Genomic DNA, 20,497 nt, shown 5'->3' on the forward strand with positions numbered 1-20,497 from the left:
AAAACTGCATGGACCTCTTCGTCATCCATATCATCTCATTTCATTCATGTGTTTGTGGCCTGTATCATCTCTCTTCCATGCACTGAGCCTGCCTGGAGTCAGCCACTGAACAGTTGTCATTCTGACCTTTTCTCTTCTTTAAATCATGATTTCATCCACCAGCTTTTAAGACTACATGCATTTTTCATACTTAATCATGTACGTGTAGCATGTGCTTTGTAATACCATCTAAAAGCATGTTAAAACTCCTAAAATACCTCATTGTAACTGGAATTACTTGGTGGGTGGGGTGTTTGTGTTTTCAGCTCCAAGTGAAACACCATTTGTCCCTCAAAAACTGGAAATCTTTACCAGTCCTGCAATGCCACCTACAACATCTGGTAACTAATGACATTTTTATGGTTGTGTACTTTGAAAGAACAGAGAAAGTGTTGTTGGACCTCCAGAATATTTTCAATAGTAAACATTTCCCTTCATTCTCTACCATGAAATTCTTCCAAGAACTGGGTTATCTGTCAAACTTTGCCTTGGGATAATTCTCAAAGAATTCCCATAATCTTGGTGTCCATATATTTAAAGAGATATTTTCTTTCTGTAATCCTTTCAACTTTGCTTACCAGAAAATTGCAATGGAATTACAGACGATAATTATTTTGGGATATAGTCCCTTCTCTTTAGCACAATTAGATACCACCTGCTCAGAGTATTTTTCTCAAAGTCCTCTAAATATAAAGAGCACCAAGTAGGTTCTGCAATGAGGAAATATGGGTAAAAGAACTAACACAGCCTATATTCTCTAATAGAAAATTATTTGAATAATGAAGTCCATTAACTCCTGCAGAGGCTAGTCATGAGCTACAGAATTAAAGCAGTTCGGAAGTTCCATTCTCAAATTCCACATATTTGTGCTTCTCCCCAGTTGTTCAGTAAATTATCTTTTGCATTCTTAATTCTACCTTGTGTTCTTAAATCCCTTAAGAGTGCCCACTTCCCAGTACTTGTAGCTCAACAATGTACCTTCAGTTTTTATATAGACAATTCATTTTGGCCCCACACACATTTATTGAGCATCTACTGTGTATAAAGCACAGTGCTGGGCATTTTGGGGATACAAAGAAATAAAAAGTAGTTCTTGTATTCAAGAAGTTTACAAATTTACAGTTATAACCTGATTGGCCCCTGAAAAATATTTCTTATCAAAGCTATATTAAATCTTCTTTCAGCTGCCCAGCAAACTACATCTATCCCTTCTACACCTAAACGACGCATCAGGCCCAAACCACCAAGAACCAAACCTGGTAAATAACTGCCTCTTTAACCTCTCAGGGTATTTAAATCCAAGTAGAGAATGTCCATCTCCTTATCATAGGAAGAGGTTATATGATTCTATAGGTCAAATTTTCTTTACAAAATTTGAAAATTACTGAAGATGAATAATTCAAAATAACAGAAGTCAATTTTTCAAGAAGACTTTATTGAAAATTATGTCAGTGATGTTCTTGCGTGTGAATTTTGGTATAAACCCAGAAACAAGTCCTAATGTCACAGTGCTAGAAAGATATATAGTGAAATTCATTTCCTTGGTGTGTGTGTATATTTAGGTGTTTATTAGGTTGACAGTCCTTGTTTTGGGTGCCTGCTATGTTTTCAGCTTTGAACAGGGGCAGTGGCTAACAGGAGAGACCATGACTCCCTCTGTCCAATTGCTTATAATCTTAGAAAGATCTTATGGCATAAAGAATGAGATCAACATAAAACTATACAATCTTCTTATGAGACTATAATACTTGTATGGAAGCTCAGAGAAAAAAAGAGTTGAGGATGTAAGTCTCAAAATACGTGTAGGGTTCAGACAAATTAGAAGGCAGAGGGAACAACATAAACATACATTATGGCACAGAATTTGCATGGGACAGCTAGCTTCTCTGGAAGTAATATTTTTCATTGTCAAATAGTACACTCAGAATCATGCTCAACAAATCAAGTTTTGCTTATTCCATGGTAGGATAAATACAGTTTTTTATAGCCTTTACTACTATGACTGAACTTATAAATTATTTGCCAAAACTTATACTCACTGCATTTGTAAACCCTGACAGCTAAATATGACAGGATTTCGAAAGGGTCATTTAGTTCTTCTTGGCATGATAGCTTTTTATTGTCTCTAGGATATCTTAATTTTTTTTTTCCTTTCCATCACCAGAAAGAACCACAAGTCCTGGAACAATTACACCTAAAATTCCTAAAAGCCCTGAACCTACATGGACAACGCTGGGTAATGATATGTCCTTGGTAGATGCGTTACTTCATTTGACCATGAAAATCCAGTGCTTTAGCTTTTGTGTAATGTCTCAGTCTCTGTTCTAATTGATTCATTTTAACAATATTGAGAATCTCATAAATTACAGCAGCTTGGTGGCTTTCATGGTTTTCGGTAGGTGGCCCCACAGTCAGTACATGTGAACTCCGCATCCAGCTATCATCCCGTTCCTTGGAACGCTGGCAAACCACCATGGCCGCCTCCTCTTCCATCCACCATTGTATGTGAAGCGGAGTCTTAAACACAGTCCTCCACTTTTTTTGAGGGAGGCCCTCAAGTTCAACCTCAGACTTCCTTTGGAGGAACAGTATTCTATTATGATGTTAGTAGAATTTCTTTATACCGCAGACCATGGCATTTTACCTACCAGTGATTATTCATTTTAAAACATGCCTAAAGATTTGGATGTGGCTGAGAAATGTGAAGTAAGGGTACAAGATGATTATATTGATTTTTTTTTAAATAATGCAATAGAATAATTTTTTTTGTGTAGTTACTGTGGCTATTTATAGCAATGCTGTTTCTGTCAGTTCAAATATATTCTTGAAATGTTTTTTTCCAAACCAGATGAAAATTTATCACTGTTTTTCCATTAAATGCTGGTCTGTGAAATAGTCTTTCAAATGGAATATTTCCAAAAACCTTCCAAGATGATGGGTTCATTCCATTTAAAGTATAGGTTTTCCTTTTGTGGTTTTAGACACTGAAATGCTTAAATATTGATTTGTTGATTATTTTCTTTACTTTTCCAGCTCCCAGTAAAACACAATTTATTTCTTTGAAACCTAAAATTCCTCTCACCCCAGAAGGGACACCCACCAAACCTGGTAATTACCCTGAACTTTTTTTTTTAATTCCAAAAGTAGGGTTGAAAAATTGTTTCATGCCACTCTTTGGAGCAATGACTTCTGATTTGTATTTTGTTATTTGATACAATTTTTCCGTGGAAAGTGCAAAAATGCATTGAAATGATCTCATTATAACCAGCCCCTCTGATATTATCACAGTGTTGTTCTGAGCTGTTGGGTGGATCTTTCTGTTCATGACTATCACAGAAAATATAGAGATAGAGGGATGTGAGTGATTGAGGACTCCATTGTCTAGGACCAAGAAATAGTTTCCAATACCAGAGTGGACTGGAATTCCGATCACACTGAACAATAGCCTTTCAGCATGAAAGGGGAGAAGTGTTTCCATCCCCTAAAAACTCTGCCTTTGTTTTAGGGCTTCTCAGTTCTCTAGCTGCAAGATTAGAAAAAGTCGGATTCTCCTAATGCTCCATGACTTCTTTCTGAGATGAAGCTGATTTCTGAACACTGACTTTTGTTTACTTCTCAGGAGATAATGATGTTTTGCTGAAGAAAAGAAGGCTCTTTCACAGGGAGAGGTTATTTCATTTACGTAATTAATAACAGAGACAGTCCCCTGCATATAGATGGCCGGACATATTGAATGACAAAACTTTTCATTTTTTTCTATCTATTCAGAATCTATACAGCAGTTTAAATATTGACTTCTAAGTATCCCCTTATATACAAGAACTCTGTCAATACAAATCATTTTCCTCCAAATTTTAAACCCTTATCTCCAGGGTTTTTCTCACTATCACATTCTATGGATTTTTCATTAATGGGTGTTTACAAAGTTGGATCATTAAAACAAAAGATTTTCTACTTAAATGGGTATGATTTATTTTTTTTGCAGTGAAATGGGTAAGGAAGAAGAATGTAACTGCTCAGAAAAAGAAATCTCAAGACTCCTTTTAAAGAGGCAGTGAGATTTCCAGGTGTAGGTGTCAGACTGGAGGAAATTGGGGATTAGGCAAAGGGAGTGTAGTTGACTCTGTGACCATGGGTGAGGTCTACAAGTCAGAGAAATGGAATGAAGTATTCTTACTCAGAGGGGTTATTTGGAGAAAGAAGCATAGCTAATGAAACTCAAGAACCTTAACAGTTTAAATCAAAGAACTTTAACAGCTGTATGAGAGAAGGGTTTAATGTATGTTTATTTAAAAATAATGCTTAGAGGGCTTTGGAAAAAGGTCATAACTGTTATACTTAGGCTGTACTTTGAAGAGAGGGCTATTACCAAGCAGATTGAGACATATTACCGAGTGTTTAGACCACCAAATATAAATAAATGTCTCTCCAATCTAAGTATTTCTGTTATTACACCAAGATAAAATTTGAAAAGAGCAAAAAAAAAAAAAAGCCTTCAGATATTCCTAACAGTTTAAACATGATTAGTTACATTAGTAATTTCACTGGTTTCTAAAGAAATGTTTAGAAGAAATTCATTCATACAAATAAGGGGAGAGGATGTGTTCTTATTCTAAGCTGTTTGAGCAAAGAGACTTCTTAATTTGACATTTCCTTTTACCATGTGGCAAATCATTTGAAAGCTAATGAATTTATATTCCTCTGATTTCTACCTTCTGATCACCTAAGAAAAGCCTCGCTTTTCCCCCTCGCATGAAGTATTATGACTTCAAATCTGCACCTAAATTTACATCCACTTTAGTTGACCTCTGGTGGTCTGAGGCAACACAGAGTAACTAATCTCTGCAAACCAGTACTTGGGTTCTAGCTCTTTAAAATGTATTTATTTTTACTTTAAGGCAGGCCACCATTATAGCTCTGTGGAAGATTTCTGTTGCTAGCCAAGATTCAGGAGAGCAAAGAAACCACCAGAAGCTTTTTTCACTTGAGTGATTCATTGTTTTTCCCCGCCCTCTCCTCACACGCTGTTATTTTTCCATCTCACTTTCCATGCAGATTGCTTTTCCTTTGGTTTTCCTTTGTGGTTAAACTAACAAGTAAAAACCCACATTGGGTTTGGCTTGTTTTATAACATAATCCACCCCTTTCTTGAAAATCCCACCATCTACCATGTCCCAACTTGTCTGCCTCCAATGAAAACTGCTTCCTTCATAGTTAACCTTTAAGATGGCAGGGACATTCAGCTCTTCAGGCTTTTAACAGACTAGGAAAAAAAAAAAGGAGAGACTTCCAATTATAGATGTTTTTTTTTACACAGTTCTCTGACACAGTGGATAGAATTGTAAATTTTTCTCATTGCTAGTCACAAATCATGAGCCAGGTGTATTTTTCTTTTGTGCTGAGGTGAGTGGTGTAGTTATTTGCTTGCCGCTTAACATTTTTATTCCTTTATCCACAATACCTTAAAATTATAAAATAGAGGAAATCTTGTCAGAAGATGTATTTGCTTTTAATAAACGCTGACTTTAGTATTTCTCTGTACAGGTGAATTGGAAGCTTAACTGAGGGCCCCATACCTATTTGATCTCCGTTTCAGTCAGGAGCTCAAAAATGCAGATTTTTCTTTAGAAAATTCATAAGACCACATTCTTTAATCTCTGGAAATTCTAAAAGATGCTACAAGTAGCAAATCTTACTTTTTCACAGTTTTAGAAGGCAACTTGGTAGAAATTAAGACATGAATTACAGCCTCAAAATTTCAAAAAGAATTTTTGTTGCTATTTTCAGATATGGACTTTTTTGATAGTTATTATATTTAATGTATTGACACTTACTATTTATTTACCCTATCTCCTGTAGAATCTGAGACACCCAGACTCCTTCCACCCTCTCTCTTTTTCTCTTTTTCTCTTACACACAACACACACACACACACACACACACACACACACACACGATTTTTGCCTTGCTATGTGTACTTCAATCTGATATATCACTTCGGCTTTGCCATTTATCTATTTTAATCTATTTCTGGATAAATTCTTGAGAAATAAAAAAAATTTATTTTTGGCCACAGACATGCTAATGCCACCTTTCAGTAACACCTTGTACCTATTATACATTGCTTTCAGAATAAACGAAAATTCTCTACCTGCAATATTTGTTGGTATATTTTCTATTTTCTAGATACTAAAGAGTCTCTACTTACTTCCCCAAATCTTTCCACAGCCCCTAGTCCAGAAACATCATCCTGGTAAATGTAGTATAAAAAATATAAGTGGGGCGCCTGGGTGGCTCAGTTGTTAAGCGTCTGCCTTCGGCTCAGGTCATGATCCCAGGGTCCTGGGATCGAGCCCCACATCAGGCTCCCTGCTCCGCGGGAAGCCTGCTTCTCCCTCTCCCACTCTCCCTGCTTGTGTTCCTGCTCTCGCTGTGTCTCTCTCTGACAAATAAATAAATCTTTAAAAAAAAAAATAAGTGACAAAATGATTTAAGTTCTTTTAAGCTTGTTGGTGGGTGCTATGTTAATTCCTTCTGTAAGAAAAAAACGGCGAAGAATCTTCACTTTTTCTTTTTCAAAAATTGAATTCCTTTTTTATATTCTTCTTGAAAGAGAAGAATTCTTTTCTGTAGAATAAGAAATCTATTAGATGATCATTTTAAAAGCACAAACAGATATTGTAACCAAACTGTATTTAGCATGAAGTATCATTTAATTACTGCCAATTTGAAAAACTTTGGAAGGATTGTTATCTTTCAGAATATTTAAATAATATTGTTATTTTATTAAGTGACGAAATCTGAGATTACTTTTTGACTTTGATTTGCTAACTAGAATGGACTAATTTTCATATGTAAACCAATTTGTTCACCAGCAATAAGTGCTAGTTAATATGAGGAACAACATAGGAATACTTGAGGCCCTTTATACCTTTTTAAACCACATGTTCAATTCCTTTGTGTGTGTGTGTGTGTGTGTGTGTGTGTGTGTGTGTGTGTGTGTGTGTGAAAGAGTATCAGGTCCAGCCAGGTTGAAAATCATCCAAAACTAACAGATCTCAGACCTGCTTATAGGTCTGATGTTTTTGTTGCCTCTTCCCACTTCCTTGGATGAACCTCACCATCCTACGTGAAAACAAAATGGCAGGTAATTGGACACTCTGGCCAACCTTGGAGAGGCTATCCTGAGCTCCCCTTAGAGCAATATCTCCTCAGGCACTAGGAGGAAACTTCAGAATGTTGGGTAGTGGAGAAAATAGCTAAAAATCAACAAAAAACCGAATTCTCATTTCTTAGTTTTATTGTGGTTTGTGGAAAGGATGTGGGTTGATTGATCGTTAGTGTAATAAGCCATAGCATCTGATTGTTCACCAGTGAAAGAACAGCTTTTAGAGTAAAGGACATTTAATTTCTGTCTTAAATGGTGATCTTCAGCATGGCCTTTGATAATAACTGTTTTATTGCAGCCTCAGAACCTCAGACTCTACCACCATCACAGTCAACTCGAGGCAATGAATCAAATTGCCTTTGATGAGTGAAAAAGAAACCTCTTCCTTTAGTACCCTTTATGTTCAATTTTGTCCTTAGCTTGGGCTTTTTAAAAATTTCTTAATTGTCCTTCAGGTCTTTATTTAAGCCATTTTGGTCAGAAGATACAATCTTCGCTTGTGCTTTACTAAGCAGAGGTTCTGAAAACCGTACTGATTTTGATCGGACACATTCTGTGTCATCCTCCTTGTATTTGAGTACTGTGTCCTGAGCTTATCTTAACCTAGCTGTTTCCAGGGGAGGACCTTGGCTTACTTCTTTTTGTAGACATTTTTGTGTTTTCACATTCAGAGGTGTTTATCTTACTTTCAAAACTAACATTCGCAGATTTTCTTGAAAAGTAGTAGGATCTTTCCAGATCTAAACATCCTGATGTGTCACTAGACAATTCATTAAGAGAAATAGAAAACCTAACCCCAATATTTATAGCTTCTTTTTCTTCAAGAGAGGAAAAAATGTGTTCTGCTGGTGCCATCTCAGCCAATTACCCATATTTTCCTTCATAACACAAACTTTTGGTCACTTTATTGCATTCATGTCCTCCAAATGAGAATCATGCTTTCGTTTGTTTGTTTTCTCCATTTCTCCTTCCAAACTTAACTGACAAGACTACATTTTTGTTCATTTCGTCTAATAACACAGGAATCTATTTAAATAAAAAAGGACTATCTCACATGGGTAAAAGTTTCACCATTTATAATCGCTCAACTTTGTAATGAGAAATCAAGGATTTTTCATATCTAAATAGGTTTTATCATTTTTCCTTTGATTTTGATTCTTTCCCTGATGGTTTTCATGCACTCTTAGGACCTGGAACTCTGGAAACCAAACCTTCAACATTCGATAATACAGTTATTCAGTGAGCTTTGTTTCCTCTTTTCCTGTCTGCTGGTATCTTAGGACCAGGCTCACATCAATGGAATCATCCATTGATATCCATTTGTGTGCGTGTGTTCTTTGTTCTGACTTGCAGAGAAAAAACATTTTAATTCTTTAGTTTTATAAACTGTATCTCATTTTTAAAAAGTTGTCTTGCCTGAAATAACTTCTGAATTCAAAGCCTTTTTATACATGCTGTGTTAACTTGTAAACTTTTTAATGCTAAATGAAAAACTTCTCCTTTTGAATCTTAGGACAAATAAATTTTAATTTGTATCCCTAGTGGCTCCTTAAAGGTGCCTTTCTCATGTTCCTGTTAAACATACACCATCAAAACTTTCAGGAGACTGTCTTCTCTAAGGTCTACAAAGTTTTGAGTTTTCCATCTCAAAATGGAAGAATAGGGAGCTCTTTAACGTACGTACGTACTTACGTACGTTAAAGACCTCATTTAACTGGGTAAATGAGGATAGGAAGTTGCAAAACAGAAGGGTATATACCCACAATAAGCCAAAGGACTTAAATGCGCTTCTAAGGTATATGTAGTATTGTTGTCAGTTTTTAGAGCTACTGCTCTTGTACTAACTAGCTAATTTTCTTTCTTCAGCTCCACCAAAGACCAAACGACCAGGTCGTCGCCCCCGCCCTAAAACCACACCTAGTCCAGATGTGCCCAAGTCCAAACCTGGTAAATGTGACGTTCAGGGTTCCAGTTAGCATAGAAAATGGAACATGGTAGTTTTTGATATGTTAGCTTCCTATTACCGAAATAGCTGGGCTTTAAGAACCAGTATAGTTGATTTTTATATTTAAGCATATATCCTTCCTATGTTTATGATATATTGTTATTTTTTACTTGCAACTATTAGGTACACACAGGAGTAGGCTGCCCACCAAGTGGATTATTAAAGTAGGGCACCCTAAAAATCTCACATAGGATGCGGGTTTATGGCAAATGGGGTATGGGAAAGCAAGAGGAAGAGGGGGTAAATGGGAAAAGTAGAAGGGAAAATCACATTCAGAAAACATAGGGCTTAAGAATGAGGAGTAATATTTCCTTCCTCAAGATGCTGCTGCTTGATATAATTAGTGTTCTTGCTTTTTGCTTCCCTAGCTCTGGAACCTGCTACAGTACCTCTGGAGCTCTTGGTGCCCACAATCGGTAATTCTACTCTCCTCCAGTTGCTTTCACGGAATGTCACTTTTGCTTTTCCTACTCTCCACCCAGGCATGACTGCAGTTCCACCACTCCATCACAATTTCATTCCATGCTTTTCCTCACGTTTCCTATCTGGGTCTGAAGAGCCTGAAGATAGGAGACTTCTAGAAGAATCCTACCTGTGTGCTCCTTTAAGGAAGGTCTGTGGTCTTAGATGCAACTTCTTGGTTCCCCACAAACCCTTTCTCCTTCCATGTCCTTCTGTCGGGAAAACCTTCTACTCTTTCTCAGGCAGGGACTTCTGTGCTCATCCTGGACTTGACAAAGGGTAAAATTTTATTCCAGTGCCATGATTATCATTTCATTGCTTTACTCATTCAACTTGTAAGATCTTTTCCCTCTTAAAAAGCTGCATGAAATAATGGCTTCTTCAGCTTTCTGTTTCTTTGAAGAATGTTTTTGAGTATATTTTGATAACTAGAGACAAAAACACCGTTCTTGTTCTGGGGTCAAATATGAAAATAGTGTGGTCTTTGTAACTTGAGAACATTAGAAGTCCCAAACTTGTTTTATTGTTTTGGGTACTAATGCTATTTGACTGTTATTATTTCATTATAATTTCTCAGCATTCACAATAAATCTGCTTTACTTTGGAAAATTCCAGAAATCTGTAGCCATGTCACCTTCTGTATAATTTAAAGTGTTTGTGGATTATTTTCCAGGTCTCCTACTAATAAGCAAGTTTCAAATTTCTACTTAATATTTTTATGCTGTAAAACCTTAGAATTAAGAAAGAAAACTATTGTACTTGTCATCTCTGAAATTACTTTTATAGAAAAAAAGTCTTATTATCGTTCTGTTACTTTGCTCAAAGGCACATTTTGAGCATTTCCTAAAGATTTTTCCTTTCTGAAAAAGCAGGAGAAATGGACACATTTCCCATCCTTCCCATACCCCAGGAATCAATTTTGTTGTATATCCAGTGAATTTATATAGGATCTTTGCTCAAGCATATGTGTCTTTAATTATGACAGTTACGGCTATGATCATTATGCTAATTTTTAATACCTTTCTCTTTAGCATCAAAACCATCCAAAAGACCTAAAACCACACATAGACCAGATGCATCTCAAATCCAGCCTGGTAATCACTACTTTCATTGCCTTGATCTATAACTAGGAAAATGGTGTGTAAGTAACACTAATCTTGACATTCACAGCTCTGCTATGACACTAATTATAGGAACTTCCTTCAGATTCAAAACCACCAAAGCAATTACTTCCTAAACCCCAAACCCCAGTACAACCAGATACGCCACCAACTAAACCTGGTAAACACGATTTCCAGTGCTTTAGTTTAAGAAGCTTTTTCTTTGGGAATGTTGTTGAAATTGTTTACAATTTGCCATACTATATAAAGCATAGAAAACAAAATATTATTTTGTTCATTATCTTTTCAAAGTAACTACATCAATTGTTAAATGAACAAACCAATGTGTAGGAAGTTAGTGAATTTCACATCTGATAGTCTGACAGGTTCCACTTTCTTAACATTTTTAGACTTTGTTTTCTGAATTTGGGTATGTAATAGAAACCTGATTTTTCTGTACCTGAAACATATTTGAAAGTGATTTTAGCATTCACCACTAGGTAAGACTGGGAAGGCTGACACTGTGTTCATGCTTTATAGGCACATAATCAGAGACTGACTTTCTCTAAAAATACCTTAATGACATTTTAAACAGCAGCTATTATCTAAGTGATTTCCTTTGAAATAAGATATTTATATAACAGCTCTAAAAATTCAACTGTTTTGCAATTGAAATTTTCTCCTAAGGTTCCAGTTAGTACAAAATTCTGATTTAGTAAGAGTATCTCTCATAATAAGCTTATGAAGAAGGCAATTTATATCAACTTAGAATAAACCAGGTTCTGTATCCTATGAATTAAGCATCAGTGAGCACCTGAAAGTTTAGACCTCTTTATTTTGCTTACTTGTATCTGTTTATTTTTTATGATGCAGTCTTTAAGCCTGTTACATTTGAGACGGAAGCTCCCTCTCCAACCATAGGTAATGATGTCTTCCTTCTTGGTTGACGTTTCTCTGAGCTCGCCCCTCTCATCTCTGTCATGAACTGCATTCTCTTATGTATACGATGGTCATTCATCATCTTTTTCATTCATTATTTTCAACAGGGAACTTTTCAACATCAAAAGACATTCTTACTTCTGCTGCTCAGTTTATAACCCCTGAATGACATTCTTCCTTTGATCACGTTCAGAGGATTCAGATTGCTTGCAGCAACTGACGCTGTCAAGAGTCGCAGGGGCTGAGAGCACATCCATCCTGCAATCCAGGAAATCTTTGAGATTTCTGCTTTTATGTGTCTATAGTATATGGTTATGGGAGAGAAGCAGTTAAAAAGCTGGTTGGGGCTTGAGACAATACCAAATTGTCCCTTTCTCGCAAAAGTCCATTCCTCTTTGATTCTGTACTATTCAAATGCACCAGGACGTTTCTGCTGACAAATTCATCTTGTGACACTGATTTCCAAGCAAAACAGGGATCCTCTTTTTTGTTTGAAGGCAATCAGTTTTGGATATCGTTGCATCCTGTTGCGCTCGCTTTTTCCATCTCTTCTGTGGGCCATGTTTTCCATTAATTCCCTATAAGATGTTGTCAGATGTGGCTTAAACCAACTGCTGTGACATATTAGTCAGTGAAAGGCAATCTCCATACAAATGCTCACAGTGTTTTCATGATAAGATGTTAAATGTTACATTTAGTCTTCTGGACTTAATGAAAAATAGAGATGCCAGTTTTTAAATCCGAGGAATTACACATCACGATTAATTTAATATCTATGCATAATTCAATCATTTCAGAATATTATAGAATTACAGGAATCCTGTTTATATAGACAAAAAGTTGAATTATTACTCTTCAGACTTTTTTCTTAATCATCTCTATTGCCCACTTGAAGAATTATCCCCAAATTTTTCATTTGAAATAAAAAAATAATAAGAAAGAGTACCCCATTTATTATGGAGAAAAGGCACAAGTTTATCTTTTGCATAACTGTCACACATCTCCAATAAACAGGCTAATTGAGAACATTTTTAAAGATTCTCCTCACTACCACAGTTGCTCAAAACAAGTAACAATGGTGGTGAAAGCCTTCCAAATACTAACAGAAGCTTTTGCAGTTTTTCAGAGTAATTTAAAATACATATTAGACAACTGAGATGTTTTTAGAACCAAGTTTCCAATGTAGTTGGAATCGGATAATTAAATACAGAAAAAAGCTTTTCATTGGCCTCATAGGGATGCAAAATACAAAAGGTTTGTCTATTTTATGAGATAAATGGATACCAGAGTACAGCCAGTTATTAGAGACCAAATACTATTTTACAGTGTTCAGAAATGCGTTTTAAATATTACAGGGTAAAGAAGATTCATTTTCAAGATATTTTCCTTCTTTTTGTATATTTCTTAAATCTCTGTTGTTTATTGCTTTTGGTCAGTTCCTGCCACAGACCTTGAACCTGTAACTCTGAGAACTGAGACTTCCACGACAACGTTAGGTAATGACTTTTTATCTCTAAGCAAGTGCATTTTCTGCCCATTGTCTAGTCTTGTTGCTATTTTGGTTAAGCGGTTTTCTTTTTCTAAGATTTTCTCATCTCCCTCTCTTGTCACTCAACTCTATTCTTCATTTTGAATGTTGAGGATGTTTAAAAGAAGTTATTCAGTTAGTTACTTGGTTAAGCCTGTATGCAGCTAGTATAGAGCATCTATCTTCCATATTATCCAGCTTTATTGGTGCTTTATAGAGCCTGTGATTCTGCTCAGTGTTCTGTGGCAAAGCTAAATTTCAAATACAATTAGGAGTCGCTACTCTAAAACATCAATTTTAATTCTATGGACACGGATAGAAGGTTGTGTTAAGATAGGCAGGGCATTTTTATTGTCTACCAATGATTTTAAGAAAAGAAATGTGCTTATTCTAATGTTTAATGGGAGGTATGTCTAAGGTAAATAATTTCTAAGTACGATCTCCCAAAAGCAGGTGAGCCTGGGTCCCTCTCTGATATGGACGTGCTGTGTTTCTGGGGTCAGGATCCCTTTTGAAAATCTGACACCAATAATAATAAACTTTTTGGATTATTAGAATAGTGTTATACACTCTTTATCAAAAGAACCGTCAGTGGACGCCCCAAAATTTCTTGCATATAGATGATAAAATTCCAAAACCAAAGAGATAAATTATTAAGGCTTAAAAGAATCTAGCAAAATTTTAGAAAACCTAGACCCACGTATCATCCTTCTTGAGTTTCTGGAGTTATAAGACAACATTAACCAGTTTCCTTTCTTCAGCTCCAAAAACATCACAACGACCAAGAACACGCCGTCCACGTCCCAAACATAAAACCACACCGAGCCCAGCTGCATCTCAGAGCAAACTAGGTAAATATGTGGTTCCTGGTACCTGTGGAACCCTGTGGATGTGATTCTTGTGTGGCAGTTTAACTTGCCACCTAATAGCTCTTGGGACCCTTCGGTGTGAAAGCCTAAGTAACAAGAGCTCTATTTAAATAACTGTGATTTCCTTGTGCTGCTTGGTATCTTCTTGGAACCTTTGTATTTTATTTGCTTTCTCTGAAAAATTATATTTTTCCTCTTTGATTCTGGTTTATCAAAAACTTACCTAGTTAAGGATCTAACTAGCGTATTTAGCTCACTTAGTCACACATTTTAAGGGCTACATTAGCATCTGTGAAAAATAGTTTAGAAATAACAAATGACTTCACTTGGTTGAGGAAAGAAATTTCTTATGTAGACACTGTTCATAAATAGATATAAAAGAATATGGGCAGAAGCAACATATTTATTGAGTTTGACCAACTGTCAGGCACACAGTTAATTCTTAGAGAAGAGAAGTAAAAGGTCCGCAAGCCGGTAAATGTGATGTGGACCTTGAAATGTATAGAGCTTGTAGATGGGTTGCAGGGATAGGCAGGAATCAACGGAGGCGGGGAGGTACCATATGTGTGGGTGAGAGTAGAAGGGTAGGAATTAGAAGGGCAACCTGATTGGGAGAAAGGGGAAAGACAATGTTCGCCTAGCTTCTGCCAAGAAATTTTGGTCCGTGATGCCACTTTGAGATGGGTCCATGAAGAGGACCTTGAATGCCTAATTTCAATGATAGGATTTAAGCCAGTTGGCTACAGCACACTCTCTTTTCCTCCTGGGGTCAGGCCTTTTCTGTCCTGGTAACAGAGAAATGCACTGACAAGTTTTGACACTGCTCCTCTGTATCTTGTTCTTTTATATGACTTTGTTTGGACAGAAGTCTTGGTCTTCTTCCAAAGTGGACTCTCAACAACAACAACAAATCTGTTTTGGTTATTCATTACAGTATCTGCTTAAATATATCAACTGTTTCATCTGTCATGACCTAGGGCCTTGTTTTCCAATAAATTATAGTTTCACATTCTTTTCTCATAATTTTTAATCTTAATGTTCCTAGACAGATGCCTAGAGATTTTTCTAAGCAGCATTTTTTTTTATTGTTGTTGTGTTATCAGATAATATAAAAACAAGCAAAACTTGGAGCCATGTGGAGATACTAAGGATATAACCGTTTCATAAGAACAAATATCTTTGTACCCTCACCTCAGAACTTTAAAATTTTTGCTTTTTAGTTGTAGAACCTGTGCCACCAGGTGAAGTTCATTTTCAAGAGAGTTTGATGACTTTTCTCATGTGTCTGACATTTCTTTTTTCAATTACTTTTGATCATTGCTTGCTACAGACTCTAAGCCTATTACTCCTGGGACATATTTAGGTAATGATCATTTATGTCCGTTAGCAAGTGCTTTTTCTTATTATCAAGGTTCTCTGTGGTGCTATATAGATGATGATGTCATAATTTGTCATCATCCTATTACAGTATTCAGCTTACAGTGTAAAGGCTTTCTTTCTAACAGAAATGTGTATGGACTTAATAAAGACCACTATCTGCCCCACATCCCAGCTTCAGACTGCATCATGTCAATCTGAGTCTCTGTTTAAACAGTACTGTTGTTAGAGCTAAGGTCCGAATATGATTCTCCATATATCCCCTCCTTAGACCACCAATACAGTATCGATTACGATACCATGAATTTTCTTTAGGCCATCTTACTTTCTATATTTGAAGTTCTCCCTAACTTTTTTTCACTTCGTGGATGTTTCAGCAAATTTTTTATGCTTATTCTAGTAAATTACCAAGTGGAAAATTTGCCCAAGCCTTGTCACTTTAAATCACAATTAGAAGTGAATACCCTAGGGTGGTTTGAACTTCTCTCACGTCATCATATTTTAGGAGCAATTTGTAACCAATTTTGGATTAGGGACACTTTCAAAGAAATGACAATTCCCCATCTTCATTTCTTAAACATAATTGTATTATAATTTTTAATCTTTGGCGAACTCTCAATTTTAAAAGGAAACTTATTAATATACTAAAGGAGAAAATATCAAACCAAAGTAGCAAAGCTCTCACCACTCAAACTGACAAATTTTAGAAAGCTTAACTATGTGATATCATCTTATTTAGAGTTTATGGAGCCATCAACACTATATTAATCCTAAATTTTCTTCCTTCAGCTACAACAACAAAGAGACCTCGTCATCCACGCCCCAAAGCTAAAACCACATCCCATCCAGAAGTACCTCAGACCAAACTGGGTAAATATGTGGTTTCCAGTTTAAGGAATTCAAGCAGTCTACCCCAGTTGGGACCCTAAATTCTGAGGATACCTAGTGTAATATAGTATCACAAACAGAGGTTCTTCCTTATCTTTTTATATCAAATGCCACTCTTTTTGCTAAGGGTTTAGTCTCTCAGTGAGTGTGGTATCAGCTTCCTTTTGGCTATCTGTAGTATGTGCGGTAAACAGACCTTAGGGTGACCCCCTTCTCCCCACCCCTGCTTCGTCCCATTCCCATGCTTCCTGCTTCTTGGTATTAAACAGAGTGTAAGCCATCTTTCCCCTGCTCTTTCCCCCTTAGAAGGCATAGAAGCATTATTTTTACTGGTAAAATGAAGTTTCTGACATTTCATGTGTTCATAAAAATCTCTTTGGTTTCTCTCATTGATTTTGATCCGTTCCTACCACAATCTTTGAACCAGTTATACTTAGAACGGAGGCTCCAGTGACCACACTAGGTAATGACACATTATGTCCATCAGCATCTGCTTTCTCTGCTCATTTGAAACCCATTCCATCACCGTCATAACCATAGCTGCTTCTGCTTCACAAGACTCGCATGTCATCCTCTATTGTCATTCAGTTACTCCTTAATCTATTGGAGAGTATGAAAATCACTCATTTGTTTTCAAAAGAGCCAAATACAAACTTAGTCTAGATTATGCATCTGCAACGTAATTCGTGTGAATTTATGGCATCTCACCTCCATGTAACCTATTTTTCTGAGTTTCAAACATATGGGGGTTGGGGGTGAAGATATCTATCCTTGATCTAGGCTGAGTATTGTCACAGCTGTTACAGTGTGACATAATTCTTGAGCAGATCTAAATTCCTACATTTTTATTTTGTGCATGATTTTGGTTTTGTTTTGCCATTTTAGGTAATGATGTGGTCTTCTTTCAGTAAAGGCCGAAATAGAAAATATGCTCAATGCTAATTTAAAGTGCCATCATTAGTTTAAATTTACCCTACACCTTCACTGCCACCGCCATAACTCAGTGAAGTTTTGGAACTTTTTTTCATTTAGAGATCCTTATGAAAATATCCTTGACATATAAACTCATGTTTCTGCGTGACTTTTGTCTTCCAGAGTAGTGTGAATGACATAAAGAGACAGTTATTGAAGTGGAAGCAAATATCTTAAGCTCAGAGGAAAAATTTTCTGACACTTCAGAAATTAGAACTAGTATACTCCTATTCACAGCTTCTAGCCCTCAGAACACTCTGTTAACCTGAGGTTTACTTCCTTCAGCTCCCAAAGTGCCTCAACAAACTCATCATCCGCGTCCCAAACCTGAAACCACAGGGAGTCCTGAAGCCCTTCAGACTGAACTGTGTAAATGTGTAAATCCTGACTAAGCCCATCCCGTGGGGTCCAGAGAAAATGAGGGAGCAAGTCAGGGTTAGCAGCTTTTTCTACTCTAGAGTAGCCAGTGAGAACGTGGTTGGGGGGCTTTAGGTGGTAGCTGAATTACTTACGCTTGTGAATTAGAATCTTCTCTCTAAATGTTTGATTTCTCATTGAATTCTATTCATCCTTTAAATATTGAACATATGTGGTAGAATGAAATAGCTACAGAACGAATGTATGTTTGGGTAAATAAGAAGTTGTTGTTGTTATGTGCCAGGCACTATTGTTAGTACTTCATTTTTTTCCATTTTTTCCATTTTTTTTAACTTGAATTCAATTAACATATAATGAATTATTGGTTTAAGAGGTAGAGATTATTTCTTGTTAACTACAAAGTTAAGGCATAATGAAGGTCTAGGGCAGAAGTTGGCAAACATTTTCTATAAAGGGCTAGATAGTCAATATTTGGGGCTTTGTGAGCATATTTTGCATATTTTTCCTTTTTTTTTTTTTTTACAACCACTTAAAGAATGGAAAAAAATCATCCTTAGCTCTCATGGGCTATATGAAAATAAGCCATGGGTGAGATTTGGCCTATGGGCCATCATTTGTCAACCCTTGATTTAAAGAAACAATAAGGGAAGGATTGAGCGTTGAAATCACCGTAGATCTGGATGACTGGGGAGTAGGAGGATGGAGAAGTACGCAAGAGACGGACACGTGGGCAGGGCCAGTGAGGAGGGACAGAGGCTTCTCTGAGCAGTTGAGGCTGTCAGGTTTCTAAGTGTTGATCAGAACATTTCACTGAGGCTGCTGCAGCTAAATGGGCCCAAAGGACCAGCTGAAAAGGTATTTTGAATGTTGGACTTAGGAGTTTGAATTTCATGTGAGAATCATCAGTATCTGTATATGGTCATGCTTTCCCCGCTTACCCTGCTAAAGCTTAGACTGAGAGCCTGCCCCTTATCCTGCTCTCTTAAGAGCCTAATCCTAATCCTAAAAGCCTAATCCTATGAGGCAAAGTTTGTTGTCTCTTTCCAAAGATGAGTTTCCAGCAAGACTGGTATGGTCTATTTTGGTACACTAGGTATTTGGTACACTGACACTAGGATCATGAAAGAGTGAGACACTTCACGGGCACTTCACAGGGACAATTGTCTACTACAAAGATAACCCCTACTAAGTGATAAATTGGTACCCAAGTGCAGAGAGACTCCATATCCCTCAACTCAGAAAGTTAATAGATTTTGCTTTGTACTCCAGATGAATTATTACTTAGGTGCAATTATTTTTGCAGTTCTGAGATTGTGTAAATGTTTAACATTTCTTTTTTTTTTTTTTTTTTTACTATTTTCGGTCAGTTCCTGCTATAGTCCTTAAACCAGTCACTCCTAAGAAAGGGGCTCCAGGGACTACATTTGGTAATGCCACTTTCTAACCTTCAGGAAGAGCTTTTCCTGCTCATTGTCAAACCCATTCCACTCATTGCCATTCACTTACATTCTTTATCTTTTGAGTTGAACATGCATAAAACAAATTACTTCTTATTCTTAAGAAATCCATGCCTGAATCTAGTTTGGGATATCTTCCCGCCCTGTAACTTACTTTAAATTTTTTTCATGCCACCTTCTATTTTCAGCTTAATCTGAATTCTCTGTTAAGGCAAATTTCATATATTCATGTGAGCACCTGATCCTGATCTATGCTAACCAAGCTGTGACAGGGAAGTTTCTTAATATATCCTTTGTACATATATCTTTTTTATCTACCTGTTTTTTTGTTAACTTTTGAGTAACATGTTTTTAGTAAATTGTCTAACAGATACTGTAGTCAAACATAGTAAGTTTAAATAGTAAGCCCCATCCTTAGGGTAAATCTGACTACCCCTTACTCTCCACCATAGTTTAGAAATGATTTTTAACCTTTTTAATACAGTGGGGGGACTGCATGATATGGTATGATGATATGATAAAGGGGTGCTTGCCTAGCTCAGTCAGTGGAGTATGTGACTCTTGATCTTGGGGTCACAGGTTTGAGCCCCACGCTGAGTGTAGAGATTACTTTAAAAAATAAAATCTTTAAAAAAATGATAAAAAATACCAATCTTGACTCTCTGAATTAATAACTTCATTTTTATGTCAATTTTGCCCCCCAAAGTATCAATAACAGAAGAAGATACAGTAGCATAGTAGGGGCAAATTTTTCACACTAGAAACATAAATTTTATGAAACTCAAGAAAAATCTGTCAAGCCGTAGAAAACAAAGAATTTTTTTAAACCTCATAATTTGCAGAACCATAAACCTTATCTTTTTCCACTTCCAAAAACATCCCAATGGACACTTCATTCACAAACCAAACTTAAAACGACCCCAAGTCCAGATGAACCTGGGACTACACCAGATGAAACCTCAGTCCTTGGTTTCGGAGCCTGAGAGCCTGTTACTGGCTGAAAGTGTAAACCCACATACCCTCTAGTGAGGGAATCATGAAGAGTCCTTCTGCCTTCAGGGTTGGCGAGTAGTACATGTTTGGAAGATACATAATGTTTCCTCTAGCTCAGGGTAGTAGGAAACACGTTTTACTTCATCTTCAGGCTAGCTGAACACAGAACCTTTTTCTGCATACAAAGCCTACAGAAGGAAAATAAGGCAGGGTGTTTTTGCAAATTGAAGATTTTGGGGGGTATTTCAACATTAAGTGTTAGGCTCATCATATAAGGTCTTAAAGAAGTAAAGCATCATTTTGGACCTCAGTAGGTCAGGAA

General features: G+C 36.6%; 1 protein-coding gene across 13 annotated transcripts in view; it reads left to right on the forward strand.

Annotated features, from left to right (window-relative positions):
• The window catches only part of LOC113916108 (ABI family member 3 binding protein), a 239,687-nt gene that overhangs the window by 134,787 nt on the left and 84,403 nt on the right, over positions 1–20,497 (forward strand). For 8 of the 13 annotated variants that reach the window (XM_035722968.1, XM_027581964.2, XM_027581976.2 and 5 more), the window contains 12 exons: positions 306–380; positions 1,224–1,298; positions 2,204–2,275; positions 3,073–3,147; positions 9,074–9,154; positions 9,581–9,628; positions 10,706–10,768; positions 11,648–11,695; positions 13,150–13,209; positions 14,003–14,092; positions 16,277–16,357; positions 16,803–16,838. In XM_035722968.1, coding sequence (XP_035578861.1) covers positions 306–380; positions 1,224–1,298; positions 2,204–2,275; positions 3,073–3,147; positions 9,074–9,154; positions 9,581–9,628; positions 10,706–10,768; positions 11,648–11,695; positions 13,150–13,209; positions 14,003–14,092; positions 16,277–16,357; positions 16,803–16,838 — 804 coding nt within the window. Of the gene's footprint in view, positions 1–305; positions 381–1,223; positions 1,299–2,203; positions 2,276–3,072; positions 3,148–9,073; positions 9,155–9,580; positions 9,629–10,705; positions 10,769–11,647; positions 11,696–13,149; positions 13,210–14,002; positions 14,093–16,276; positions 16,358–16,802; positions 16,839–19,092; positions 19,153–20,497 lie in introns of all 13 variants that reach the window. The other 5 variants (XM_027581969.2, XM_027581995.2, XM_035723063.1 and 2 more) reach the window with 3 other exon arrangements.

This window comes from Zalophus californianus, chromosome 1 (genome assembly GCF_009762305.2).
Source record: "Zalophus californianus isolate mZalCal1 chromosome 1, mZalCal1.pri.v2, whole genome shotgun sequence".
Classification (NCBI taxonomy): Eukaryota; Metazoa; Chordata; class Mammalia; order Carnivora; family Otariidae; genus Zalophus; species Zalophus californianus.